The sequence below is a fragment of the Mustela nigripes genome, chromosome 16 (genome assembly GCF_022355385.1).
Source record: "Mustela nigripes isolate SB6536 chromosome 16, MUSNIG.SB6536, whole genome shotgun sequence".
NCBI classification, from domain to species: domain Eukaryota; kingdom Metazoa; phylum Chordata; class Mammalia; order Carnivora; family Mustelidae; genus Mustela; species Mustela nigripes.
In genome coordinates this window covers 48,610,325-48,622,807 of record NC_081572.1, presented here as the reverse complement: position 1 = coordinate 48,622,807, position 12,483 = coordinate 48,610,325, and the positions used below count along the sequence as shown (strand labels likewise).

The 12,483-nt window shown below is 49.3% G+C and overlaps 1 protein-coding gene across 6 annotated transcripts in view; it reads right to left on the bottom strand.

Annotated features, from left to right (window-relative positions):
- Positions 1–1,146: 1,146 nt before the first annotated feature.
- The window catches only part of FLCN (folliculin), a 19,102-nt gene continuing 7,765 nt past the window's right edge, over positions 1,147–12,483 (bottom strand). For all 6 annotated transcript variants that reach the window (XM_059381106.1, XM_059381109.1, XM_059381108.1 and 3 more), the window contains 9 exons: positions 11,932–12,153; positions 10,519–10,679; positions 9,113–9,204; positions 7,362–7,552; positions 5,536–5,649; positions 4,608–4,731; positions 3,528–3,659; positions 3,318–3,423; positions 1,147–2,435 (listed from right to left, as the gene is read on the bottom strand). In XM_059381106.1, the coding sequence (XP_059237089.1) occupies positions 2,234–2,435; positions 3,318–3,423; positions 3,528–3,659; positions 4,608–4,731; positions 5,536–5,649; positions 7,362–7,552; positions 9,113–9,204; positions 10,519–10,679; positions 11,932–12,153 (1,344 nt within the window). In that variant the 3' untranslated portion in view covers positions 1,147–2,233. The remainder of the gene's footprint in view (positions 2,436–3,317; positions 3,424–3,527; positions 3,660–4,607; positions 4,732–5,535; positions 5,650–7,361; positions 7,553–9,112; positions 9,205–10,518; positions 10,680–11,931; positions 12,154–12,483) is intronic.

Here is a 12,483-nt window from a genome sequence, read left to right as displayed (position 1 = left end):
CTTCTACCTGCTCATATTGGCCTTTGAGCCACTCTTATGAATTCCTCATTTTAGTTGTAGTTTTCAGCTCTGGATTTTGTTTCTTTTTATTTCCATTTTGTTCACACATTTTCTTGGCTTTTTTCACATTTTCCTTTAGTTTTGTGAGCATTTTTAAGACAGTTGTTTTAAAGTCTTTGTTCAGTATATCTGCCATCAAATCTTTCAGGGACAGATTCTGTGGATTTCTTCTTTTTGAATGGGACATATTTTCTTTTTCTTTCTATTTATTTGAGAGAGGGAGAGATCACAAGTAGGCAGAGCAGCAGGCAGAGACAGAGCGGGGAAAGCAGGCTCCCCGCCAACACAGAGCCCGAGGCAGACCCCGAGATCATGACCTCAGCTGAAAGCAAGGGCTTAACTGACTGAGCCACCCAGGTGCCCCACTTTCCTTTATCTGGCTTGTGATTTTTTGCTGAACAGTGGACATTTAAATCTAATAATGTGATAACTGAAAATTAGATATTCCTCCTTCCCCAAGGTTCCCTGTTTTTTGTCTTTTATTTTTATGGTTGTAAGCTTTCTCTTTGCCAAGGATCAGACTGAGGTCTAAACTTAGACTTTTCTCAGGTCTTTTCTGAGCCTTTGCTTGCACATGCAGTTTCTAATTTCCCCTGTACATGCACTTGTTTTTGAATGCTGTTGCTTTTTTGTCTGAATTTCCTGAAAGGGGAAAGACACGCGCACAACTGAAGGAAGGGGAAGGGCATTGGACCATTAAGTCTCCGGGCAGCCAGAGCGGGAGGGGCTTGCAACAATGACTGCCATGATCAGAAGCAGCAACCAGTGATCAGAGCACAGATACCCCCACAACTGTAGTCTAGGGTTCTTCCCACCCACCACAGCTCCCATACGGTATATGCAGCCTGCTCCAGGAATGCCAGCACACCTGCTGGGTGCCTGGGTGGGGGACAGGTAGTGCTTCTGTGCTCTGAGCTGAAATTGATCAGAAGTAACCACAATGTACAGTCTAAGTCTCTTAGAATTTACAACCCTTTAGCAGACCTCAGTTTCAAAATAGTTCTATCACCAGTGTTATTTTAGTCACAATATTTTGTGACTGAACCCACAAAAATTCTAGGTTATCAAATCAATAAAACCATGTAGTCAAAAGTTTATAAAAATACATCTTTATTGTGTTTCAATGTTCCTGCATGATAGATACCCAGTCATATAAACTTAGTTTCCATGTTAAATATAAGTTAAGCAAATACACACACACACACACACAAATTATAAACAAATCAGCAAAATTGCTGGAAAAATCCCTCCAAGCCATGAATCCTTATTAAAAGTGCACATTGGGATGATTAAACTATCTTAAGTCACCATACTCTGAAAATTGTTACCTGTAGCCAAATCTAAATGTTTAAAGAAGCAATAAAGGGCAAAGTGACTTGGAATAAAACTACAGTTGGTTTCTAAACTTCACGTCCAGTGAGTCAGGAAGTCAAATGGCTCCATCTGACATTTCAGCAAAGTATCATCTTTGTGTAAAAAGGATCAGGGGCCTGTCTGCAAGCCACAGGGAAATGTCAAAGCAACCACAGGAGAGCATGGCCAGAAGACTTCGTAGTCACATGGTTCCAGAACATGAATCCCAAAGATGAGGCAGCATCTATTCCACCCCAGAAGCCACCCCAGCTCAAAACCAGACTGCTAACAATGACTACATGAAAATTCACAACTGCAGCAAAACATACACGCATTCATATTATAAAACCTGGAAAAGTCTTGAATTTCAGAATAGAAAGATTCAAACATGAACCTTGAGAGGTTTGTTACTGCGACCAAAATACCCAGGTTGGGACTGGCCTGGCATGTTTCCCTGTAAATTTTGAGATCTAAATCCTTGAGAGCCGTAAGATGCATGTTCTCCTCAGTCTTCTCTCTCAGGGTGCTCAAACACAGGGGACCCACTGTCCCACGTTTCCCACAGCCCCTTTCAGGGTTAGAACAATTCAAATAGCTTCTGGAAGGGTGCCGAAAACTAAACCAGGTCCTAATCCCACACAGAGGGCAAAGTCTGGCCCCCAAAGTTTCCATTGCTCGCTAGGAAAGGGCTCCATGCCGGAAGTTCAGAGACGAAAGCAGTCTGTGACTGCCATCAGAGACCCGTCCGTGAGCTCAGCGGCAAAGATGGCCATCAGCACTTCTCCGAAGGTGAACATGGGATCAGATTCGCACCGTGGGGTCAATTACGAGGCTCTGAGGCTGTGGGGCTGCGGACTGTGGACATGAGGTGCGACTTGTAGGTTTTGCTCAGGCCCGTCATCCAGAACTTAAGCAGCTTGACATTGTCTTCCTCAGATGCTCCGAGAATAGTCAGGAGCTTCTGCGTATCCTCTTTGGGTCGACTGTCCACCTTGGTGAATTTGAAAAGGACCTTCACTTTGCTGAAAAAAACCAAAAACACAACTCTCAGACGCCACAGCAAAATCACCACAGTTCAGGTAGCAAGGCCTGAGGGCTTCAAGACCAGCACACGGAGTGGCCACTCACAGCTGTGTGCTCCAGGACTTCTCCCTGGCCCAGCAGTTCTAACCCCGCGCCGTAAGGCCGCTGCCTCAAAATGGGGGACCCATTTTCTTTCAATTCATTTAAGGACTTTGTTGCTCCTCAGCTTCACTGTATTGCTGGGAATCAGGACAATGTCTGACTGAACTGCATTAAAAATTACTAACAAATTTTATTAAGAAAATAAAGTAACTATTTAACTTTAATAGAAAAGAAACATCTGTTATCTGGCTTTTGGGTTTTTTTAAAAGATTTTATTTACTTGAAAGAGAAAGAGAGAGAGAGAGAGAGATGGAAATGGAGCATGAGTGGGAGTGGAGAGAGAAGAAGGAGGAGAGGGAGAAGCAGCTCCCCGCTGAGCAGGGAGCCCAACACGAGACTCGATCCCAGGACCCTGAGATCATGACCTGAGCCAAAGGCAGACACGTAACCAACCACAGCCACCCAGGTGCCCCTGGCTTTCAGATTTTTGAAGTTAATTAAGTAGCAAAAATAACTGCTTCTCTTGGAAGCAGGTGTCACAGGCATCTCATGCAGGAACATCGTGAGGACTAGAAGGGCTGACCTTGCACAAAGTCACTTAGCGGCCAAGATACTACTTGAACCCATGCTCTTAACCTCTGTTCTACCCCATTTCTCAGGGAGGCCACAGCCTTTTTCTGAAAATAGCTCCTGGTTCTTGCCAGCCAAACCCAACGCTCTCGGCTGGCCAGCACCCCCGCGGGGAAGCAGACTCCAGGGGCCAGTGTGGGTGTGCTTACTTCATCCACTCCTCCTTGAGGCAGACAAGGCACTGGTCCACCACGCCCACAGACAGGTTCTGGTTGGTCAAAGCGGCTTCCATCTTATTCAGGATGGTGGGGCCAACTGGGAACAAGGGCGGGTCGTCAGCATGGGGTTGCGAGAGGCAGTCTCAGCGCTCTCGTCCCCACTCACTGTGCTGAAAGGCCGGCCAGCCTGGCGGCACCCACCTCGGTCCGCAGCTACGGGACTTCCACTGGTCACAACAAACTCGTACTTGCTGAGGGACTGGTCCCCCTCGCAGCCAGCTGGGTGGAGGCCAGACCGGGGGGCTGTGTGGGCCTCGACGACGACAGCGAACTCTGCAGCAACACAAAGTGCAGGTGCTGGAAGCGTGCCTGTGCCCCGCAGGGACCTGCTTCCCGCTGCTGCCCCTCCCATCAAAGAGCGGAAACCCACCTCTCTCATGCTTGGCCACATCTTGCAGTATGTTTGTCAGTAGAGTTAAGGATTAATTCTTGCCTCAGTTAATGTATTACATTTCAGTAACTAATTATATATCTGAACTCACTTAATGCCAAACAGCCCCGTGACAGCACTCCCAGTGTCAGTCTCATCTTATGACAGGGAAAGAGACTGCTAAGTGCTTCCCGCACACCGCCAATACCCCGGTTAAGAATTTCAAGCTCATCTTCAAAACCGGGAGGCTGTGTTCCAAAAAAAGGTGCGCGTCTCTGGGACTCAGGATCCAGCCTGGGACACTGAACGGAATGGCAGCTCGGGACTGCTGAGCCCCCAACGCTCTGACAGTCTACTTTCTGGCCATCTCTCAGAGTGAGCTTGGAGAAGCCACTGGCTAGCCGGGGGAGGCTGGGATTCACACCGAGGCTGACTCCTGAACTCCTCAAACCAAAAGAAAAGGATGCTCATCAGATTCCTGGCTCTCACTGGTGAATGTCAAGGCTGGATAGGATTTAAGGCACATGTAAGAAAACAGTCGCCTTCCTAATCTTGTCATCACCGACTCAGCTCAGCGTAATAACACGACAAACCTCTGACACCCATCTGTGCTGTTTCCACTCCCGTGACTCTAATCTGCCTTCCACCAAGAACCACACCCAGTAGGCTACCCTCAGAGGCTGTTCTGTCCAACCCTCACCCGTTTTAAAGACAGAAAACCGAGGCCCGAAGCCACTAGGAAAACTGGTCCTCCTGCTTGAGCAGACAGCGTCCTCAGATCCATGGCTAAGACACAGTTCCACTTCTGAGCCCTGAAGTGCAGGGCTCGGTCCGACAGGAGAGGGACGTACCTGAGGACAGCACGTGGGCGGGGATCTGCACGTGAGGGCTGAGCCCCAGGAAGTTGCAGCGGTAGGCCTCCTCGTACTGGTTGCTATAAGGGATGACACGGACACAGCCCACTGGCAGCATCGTCTAGAGAGGACACAGTAACACAGACCTGCACCAGCTGAACATCCCCTGCCCGAATCCATCACCCACACCCCACATGCCCTCCGCAGCTCGGGCCAAGCTTCTTTCCTCCCAGAAGGCATTCCCGGTCATGTGGCGCTACTGGGGTGTCTCTTGCGTGGCCCCAGATCCTAATCCGGCAATTGGTCATATGGGACTTGCGCTACCTCTTGCTTTGTGGTGTTAATCTATTATTCTTTGACTTCTGAGATGTCTGTCTCTTCCCTCACCCCACAAAGAGATTAAAAACTTTTTGAGGGATTCTGGCATATTCACTTTGTGCCCTCGGCAGACCTAGGCAGATATCAGGCATGAATGAGGTTTCTGAGGACATAAACATCATCAGCCAGGCCTGGGCCTTGGCACCCACAACCCCTCTGAGGTGCAGACAGCATGGCAGACACACTCCCACCTGACTCATCAGGAATGTTCTGTGCACAGGGATGTGTGCTGACCAAAAGCTGCTTTTAGGGCAGCTGTGAACCATGCAATGGCTTCTTAGAGGGATCTGGGGGTGAGGGCAGGGGAGTGATCACTCTACCAAGGCAGCACAGACTCCTTCCACTGGAAATAAGTGCCACCGATGACTGCCACCTTCAACAGTGCAGAAAAAGCACGGATCTCAGATTCAGGCATGCACGTCTGGGCTGAGCCATCCCTGCATCCTAACATGAAACCCACCGTCGGGATTTTAAAAAAAGAAAAACAAAAAATCACCAGACAGACACTGTCCCACTAAAAAACACTTACAAGAAAGACTACTCTTACCCGAAGAACCTCAAAAGCTGACTGGACAAGGTCTGCGTCTCTGCTTTTCCATATCACTTGATTCCCCATGAGAACATGCCAGGCCAACATGCGAAAAGACTGGGCACCCAGAACCTGAAAAACACAGTTCAGTGCGTTCTGCCCTGAATTTTCTTTTGTGCAACTGAAGTTATCTGTGTGTTCTCTTTGTGATGAAGGAAGATGGGTCGCGAGAGGGAAAGACCAGCTGACTTGCCCGTGGTCAGGAGGAGGAAGGCGGAGGTCTGGATGAGCCCCTGGCAGCCCGATCCCAAGGCCCTGGCACACTGTAAGATCCCAATTTTATTTTTAAGAACTCGAAGCAGAGAACATGTTAGCAATCTGTAACATTCACTTTTTCTCTCATTACTTTGCTAAATCATTTCCAAGTTTGGGACAAGCAGCATGGCACTTCAGGACCCAGGATGGACCGGGGCCTCCCACAGAACTCCAGTACACACCACCACCAGAAATACCACACAGATGCACCATCAACCCAGTATCTGCAGCCCCAACTCTCTAACGGTGTCCTTGATTGCTGTTTTCTTTCAATCCAGGAGTCACCTGAGGACCAACAACTGTTTCATTTATTCTGCTGTCCATCCTATTTGATGCTAGAACAGTCCCTCTCTCCACCTGACTTTTTTTTTTTTTTTTTTTTAAGATTTTATTTATTTACCAGAGAGAGAGAGGGCGAGAGCAAGCACAGGCAGACAGAATGGCAGGCAGAGGCAGAGGGAGAAGCAGGCTCCCTGCCGAGCAAGGAGCCCGATGCGGGACTCGATCCCAGGACGCTGGGATCATGACCTGAGCCGAAGGCAGCTGCTTAACCAACTGAGCCACCCAGGCGTCCCTCCACCTGACTTTTTATAACTTCTCTGACACTGGTGTTTCTGAAGAGATCAGTCTGTTATTCTATGACTTATAATGTGGCTTAAAAAAAAAAAAAAGGGACGCTAGAAATATACTTTACAAAACTCCTATAGTTTCAAAACACTCCCACCTCCCATGGGACTGAAGATTCCTTCTAACTTTAATCCACACAAGCAACAGACAAGGATGACCTTAGCCAAATACATGATTTTGGTAGGTCAATGTTCCTCATTCAGAAGGCCCACAGAACATCTGCCGTTTAATCAGTCTTTACACCATTTTTCAAAAAGAAAATAACTATCTTTTGTTAAAACTCATGTGCATTGTAAAAATAGTCACAGAGAAACAGGAAAAGGGACTGCCCTTGTAATCTTATCTTCTCGTCTGACCAAATATAACCAGGGCCTACACTGTTGTGTGAGACTCATGTCTCCAATCCGCGTGTATACAAACATGCGTACCAGCCTACATGATACAGTGGATGTTTTCCTCTCTGTACTCAAGGACACACCACTGTTTGGGTGCAATTCCTATGGTTGGACATCAGATTCTCCCCAATCTACTGTACGAAGGGCCAGCATTTCCAGTCTGCTAAGCGTCCGATGCTGCATGCAAAGCAGAAGTGCTCTGAGCAGTGCTTCCTTTAAAAGGTTCCGGCGTGACAAGATCAGAGAAAGGACCATGAGAAGCCAACCATGCGGGCTTTCTGTAAAACAGACACCTAGTCATCAGTAGAAGGGGAGCACTGTGCCTGTGGCCAAGGCAACCCAGCTGTCTTTGGCCAGCCACTGAGGGTTTCTGGTTATTCCTAACCAGTCAGTCCCCACTGGGTCTGAACGTCATGGGCCTAAAGGACAAAGTGTGCTGGATGAGAAGGTGGGGACTGGGCTCTTCTCCAGAGTTTCTGAAGGTGGGTCCATCCCTCGGTCACCTACCTGCCTCATATGCCGAAGGGACTTAAAGACGGACAACTTCCGGGGCTGCCAGTTTCCACAGTCCGAGAGCAAGGACGAATCTGTCGGGCACTTGGTCAGCTCCCGCCCTTCAGCACCCTCTGACAGGACAGGGGCTTTCTCCTCCTCTTCAGCCTCAGAGTTGTCCCAGCTTTCAGATTCCTCTTCCAAGTCTGCAAGACAGACCACAAAGACATTTATGAAACATGCGATCCTTGGATGGGACAGCGTCGTGGTGTCCACCTTAGTCCAAGGCACTCCTGATTGCTAGTTTGGGTCGGCTACCTAGACCGTTTGTCTTCGGAGCCCTGGGGGGAGCGGGGAGGAATCAATCTGTTTATTTACTTAGCCCGGAGCCTCACACTGCACTATGAAGCGGGCACCCATGAGACTATGAGCTGTTTAGGACTGCGGGATAATGCAAAGCAATGACAAGAACGAGCCTAGCTCGGTCACTGCACACTTCCTCGCTCAGGCGCTATTCTAAAGGCTTCCACACATTATTTCATTTCATCCTTTCAACTGCCCTGAGGTCAGTACTATTCTCCCCATTTTACAAATAAAGAAGTATTTGTTATTCCCATGAATCTGTGTGACAACCACAAATAAGGACATCTCTCCATGATCCCAATGAGATCCACAGGGAGGAGGCCTTGTCTGGTCACACAGAATGCATGAGAGCAGCAGAGTCAAGATCTGAAGCCAGATCTGTCCAAATCCAAAGTGTGTGCTTCGACCTAAAATAAAGTCCAACCCGTGACAGAGAGCCCTGCATGCCTGCACATGTATCCTTCCCAGAAGCTCCCACCAACAGACTATCCGTACCATCTTCACTAGCCTAGAAATCTGAAATCTCAGTAAATGGTTCTAGGCCCTGCTGATCTGCGAGGGCATGAAGATACATTGCAAAGGTTTTATCTTTCGGAACATACTCTGCCCTTGCTGAAACTACTCCATTTCTCCCCCTCAGGAAAGCGCACTGAATCCAAGTGCATGTAAAGTCACCTGAGTGCGGGAATAACCTGGAAACAGCTCCAATTCATTAAGAAGGCCAATTATTTGCGACCCATAGCATGTCAAGTGTTATTAGTAACACACTACACACAACGCACATTGCAAATCTGGTTTACCCAACCCCAACACTGAGGCTGCTGACCTAGGTCACCAAGAATCAAATCGTCTCCGGAGGAGGACCACAGACAGGGCCGAGACCAGAGGTTCCTAGGCCGGTACACACCACAGCAGAAAACCCTGTGTAGTTACTTAAAAACACACAGGATCCTGAACCCCAGACATGGAGCTCTCCTCAAAAACCTGGGGAGCATTACCCAGACATTGGTGAGGCTTGGGAACAACCCTTGATGGAAACCCAGGGTCTACCTAAAGCATAACACTTTATTATTGTTCAAGTGTCTAGAAAGGGAAAGAACCTGGGGATCCTAAAACAGGGACGAAACCTTCCATCAACCCATCTTCTCCACAGCCTAGCGGCCCAAATAGCACACCTTCCTGGGTTGCCCAGGGTGATAGATTCCTTCACATGACTGTCAAGGAAAAGGACCCAGGAAACTACAATAAAAACACTAAGGCTAAATGGCAAGCTCTTACAGATGCTCCCCCCTGGGTTACTGATCCTAGGGTCCCCGTCACCAGGATGGAGGGCCGGATGGCTGTGAGACAGCCCCTACAGCCTCCGCAGGCAGAGACGTGCAGCACAAGCACTCCCAGCTCACCTGCAAGCTTCTCCATCTGGACCAAGGTATCCTCAGTGGGCGCGCCCTCCAGGAGCTTCTCAGTCAGCCGGCTGCCGCACGCCTTCAGGAGCCTGCAGAACAGAGCACCACCTGTGATGTCTTCTTCCCAGAAGGAAACAGAACCTGAAGCCTATCACACCTTTTGATCGCACTCCTCGTTCACAGAAAATATGGGCACAAAAGATCATATTGCACACACCACAAACACAGAATCGGCCAAATCCAAAAGGACAATTCTACACGACAAAGGACTCTGATTCTCCAACAAAAGTCCTGGGGAAACCTGTGGCAGAGGCATCAGAGAAACCGCTCCAGACTTAAGTACACAAGGTGCGTGCTGTGAACTGGTGACCTGATCCCACCTGAAAACTCAATCCTGAGGCAAAACAGGAAAACCAAATACGGATTGGGCTGGATGATGCTAAGGAATCTGTCAGTTTTGTCGGATATGGTTTTACATTTGAAATGCTACAACTAAGATTTGCTTACAAAATATTTCCATTCTGTCTGCCTGTGCTCGCTCTCTTCCCCACCCTCTCTCTGATAAATAAATAAAATCTTTAAAAAAAATTTTTTTTTCCAAAAACAGGGGGCAGAAAAAGCAGTGAAATGTTGGCAACCACTATGGCTAAATGATGAAGGAATGCAGCTCATTGTATTATTTCTTCTATTTTGGGTCTGAAAACCTCGCCAGATGATTTTATGTCAGCATGGGAGACAGGGACTCTCTAGTTCGCAGGTCCTCGGGAGCTACCCTCAAAGACCTCCGTTTGAGGTTCCTCCTCTGCACTCAGAACTGAATTAGACAATGTAGAGCCATGGCTGCACGAGGAGGAGGATCTGAGGGCGTCTATGGGAGAGGTACATCTTGCAATGGAAGGAAGAGAAACAATCTGAGGCCAGAGGACAGACTGTGGTGATTGTTAGAAGAAGGAGACAATTCCTCCCTCCTGACTAGGCAGGTCAGAGCGCCACAGCACACTCCTAACAGCCTCTGCTGGAAGGGCCCCAGCAGCCTGCACCGAGCTGCCAGGGGACTGCAAACCTTGGACCACTGCAGCCCTGAATGATGAACCCCTGAGAAGCTCAGCCAGAACCATCCAGGCCAGTCACCCAAATCCTTGACCCACAATGCTTGTTGGAGACAAGAAAGGGAGATCACTGCTCTTGGTGCGAGAACATCACCTTAAACACTTGAGGAAGGGAGTGCCACCTAAATCCATTTTCCGCATGCCCAGGGGAAGATGCCCAGAGGAAAAGGAGGCAGGTACAGCACAGAGGCCCCCGGGGAACTCAGCCAACAACAGCTTCCCCAGATTCATGCAGCACCCAAGCAATGACTGCTCTCATTCTAACGGGCGCTAAAAGACTGCAAATCTCGTTACCAAGCAAAGGAGGTGTGAAGGCATGCCCACAAGTTGTCATCGCTTGTCAGGGATGTCAGCGAACGGGCCGCGTTGCCGTTGCGCTGGTGCAGGAAGGGCGTGAAGGCCGTGTTCATCCTCTGGGCGCGCTGTGGGCAGCCAAACTGCTCTGCCTCAAACACCTGAAATGCAAAGGGAAAGGGTGGTCTGTGAACCGAACAATGACCGCGGAGCAGCGCAGAGCCAGCTCATTCATAGCCAACTTCCCGGCTCCTGCTCCGGAAGACTCCGTCCCGTTCTGCTGCCCTGATGCACAGAAAGTGCCAGTGGTCTCCTCATTCCAAACAGAATGGTTTCTGTCTCACAGCTTGATTACAAGCCACCGATTTCTCCTGTACCCTATTCCACAACCAACGTGCCAAGCACCTGCGGGTACTCAGGAGGCACACATGCTTGCGTGGCCACTACTGTTATTCTCCACATACTTTCAGTCTCCCCCGGTCCCAGCACATGGAGGCTTTCACTGCAAGACCTTGTGTGTGTGTTTGGGGGCGGGGGTGGACATGTGCCCCATCCTGGCACTGAGGTGAGAGAGAAACGAGGCCCTCCAGCTCCATCTATGCCCTGTCGCAGGAAAATCCGCAACTTTCCAACATGGCTGCCACCCCACCTACTGGGCTGACTACAACGAGGTCTCCCAGTCCCTGCAACGGACTAGAATACAACTGACAGCAATAAACCGACACCGACAAACAGTAAACAAATACGACTGACAAACAATAAACAATAAACTGTCGGCGCTGGTGGCTCAGTCGGTTGAGCTCTTGATTTTGGCTCAGGTCATGATCTCAGTGTTGTGCAATCAAGCCCTGGGTCAGACTCCTAGCTGGGGATGGAGGCTGCTTGGGCTTCTCTCTCTCCCTCTGCTCCCACCCTGCTCTATCAAAACAAAAAAACAAAACATAAAAAATAAAAACACCCAAATAAAATAAAACGAACAAAAACCCCAAATCCTGTGGTTTTAACGCACTGAGGTCTGGAGGCTGTTTGTCATCACAGCATAACCTGGCCCATTCTGAGAGATGCGATGCCACAGCTAGAGGTCTACGCTGGCGATGGGTCTACAACATGACTCGTGCACAGGCTTTCAGATGAAGGTCAGAGGAAGCAAAGAAGCCAGGAAGGAAGCAGGACATGTGAGCATAACGAAGAAGCCAGAGCCGAACAAGAAAGGGGACAACAGTGGACTCGAGAGAGCCACTGAGTGAAGCAAGCAGGACTGACTGCCGCAGCCCAACTCTGAAGTCGGAAGACCACAATTCAGACACAGCAACAGCCGCCAGACCTGGAGATCATAAAACCACCCTTGCTCTGACCCCGTCAGTGCCAGGCTCCTCCCCCACTGCCACCCACGCTCCCTCCACGTGGGGTCACCTTGAGCGCCTTGCCCTGCAGCTCATCAATGATCCCTCGGATCTTCCCAAGCAGGAAGGGCCAGGAGTTGATGAGGTAAATCCGGTCCATCATGATGGCGATGATGCTGTACCAGCGCTGGAAGCCCCTGGCCAGGCTGTCCTTGATGAAGAAAGTGTGGCTGAACACGAAACCATGCTGCTCGTCCCCAAAGAAGATGGGGCCTTCCCGGCCAGGGCAGACCTGCGAAAACCAACAGCCATTGCAGGACACAGTCCAGTGCCTGCTCTAGTGACACAACTCCTCCTTCGCTAACCTAGCTTTCTGCGGTAAGTAACTGGCATTAATTATGGGAAGAGCGGGGGAGGTGGGGACAAGACAAGAAAACTGCTCTCCTCTGCTCCTGGGATCAAACTTTTGAAAGATAACATTTATCACCATGGACTGCAAGGGCCAGTCAAGTAGGTTCATGACTTTTTTCTACCCTGAGCCATGAAAAACTCCTGTTCAAATATTGTATCTATTCTGGACCCCAATCTGCCAACATCACTCATTCAGAATACACTGGAGAAG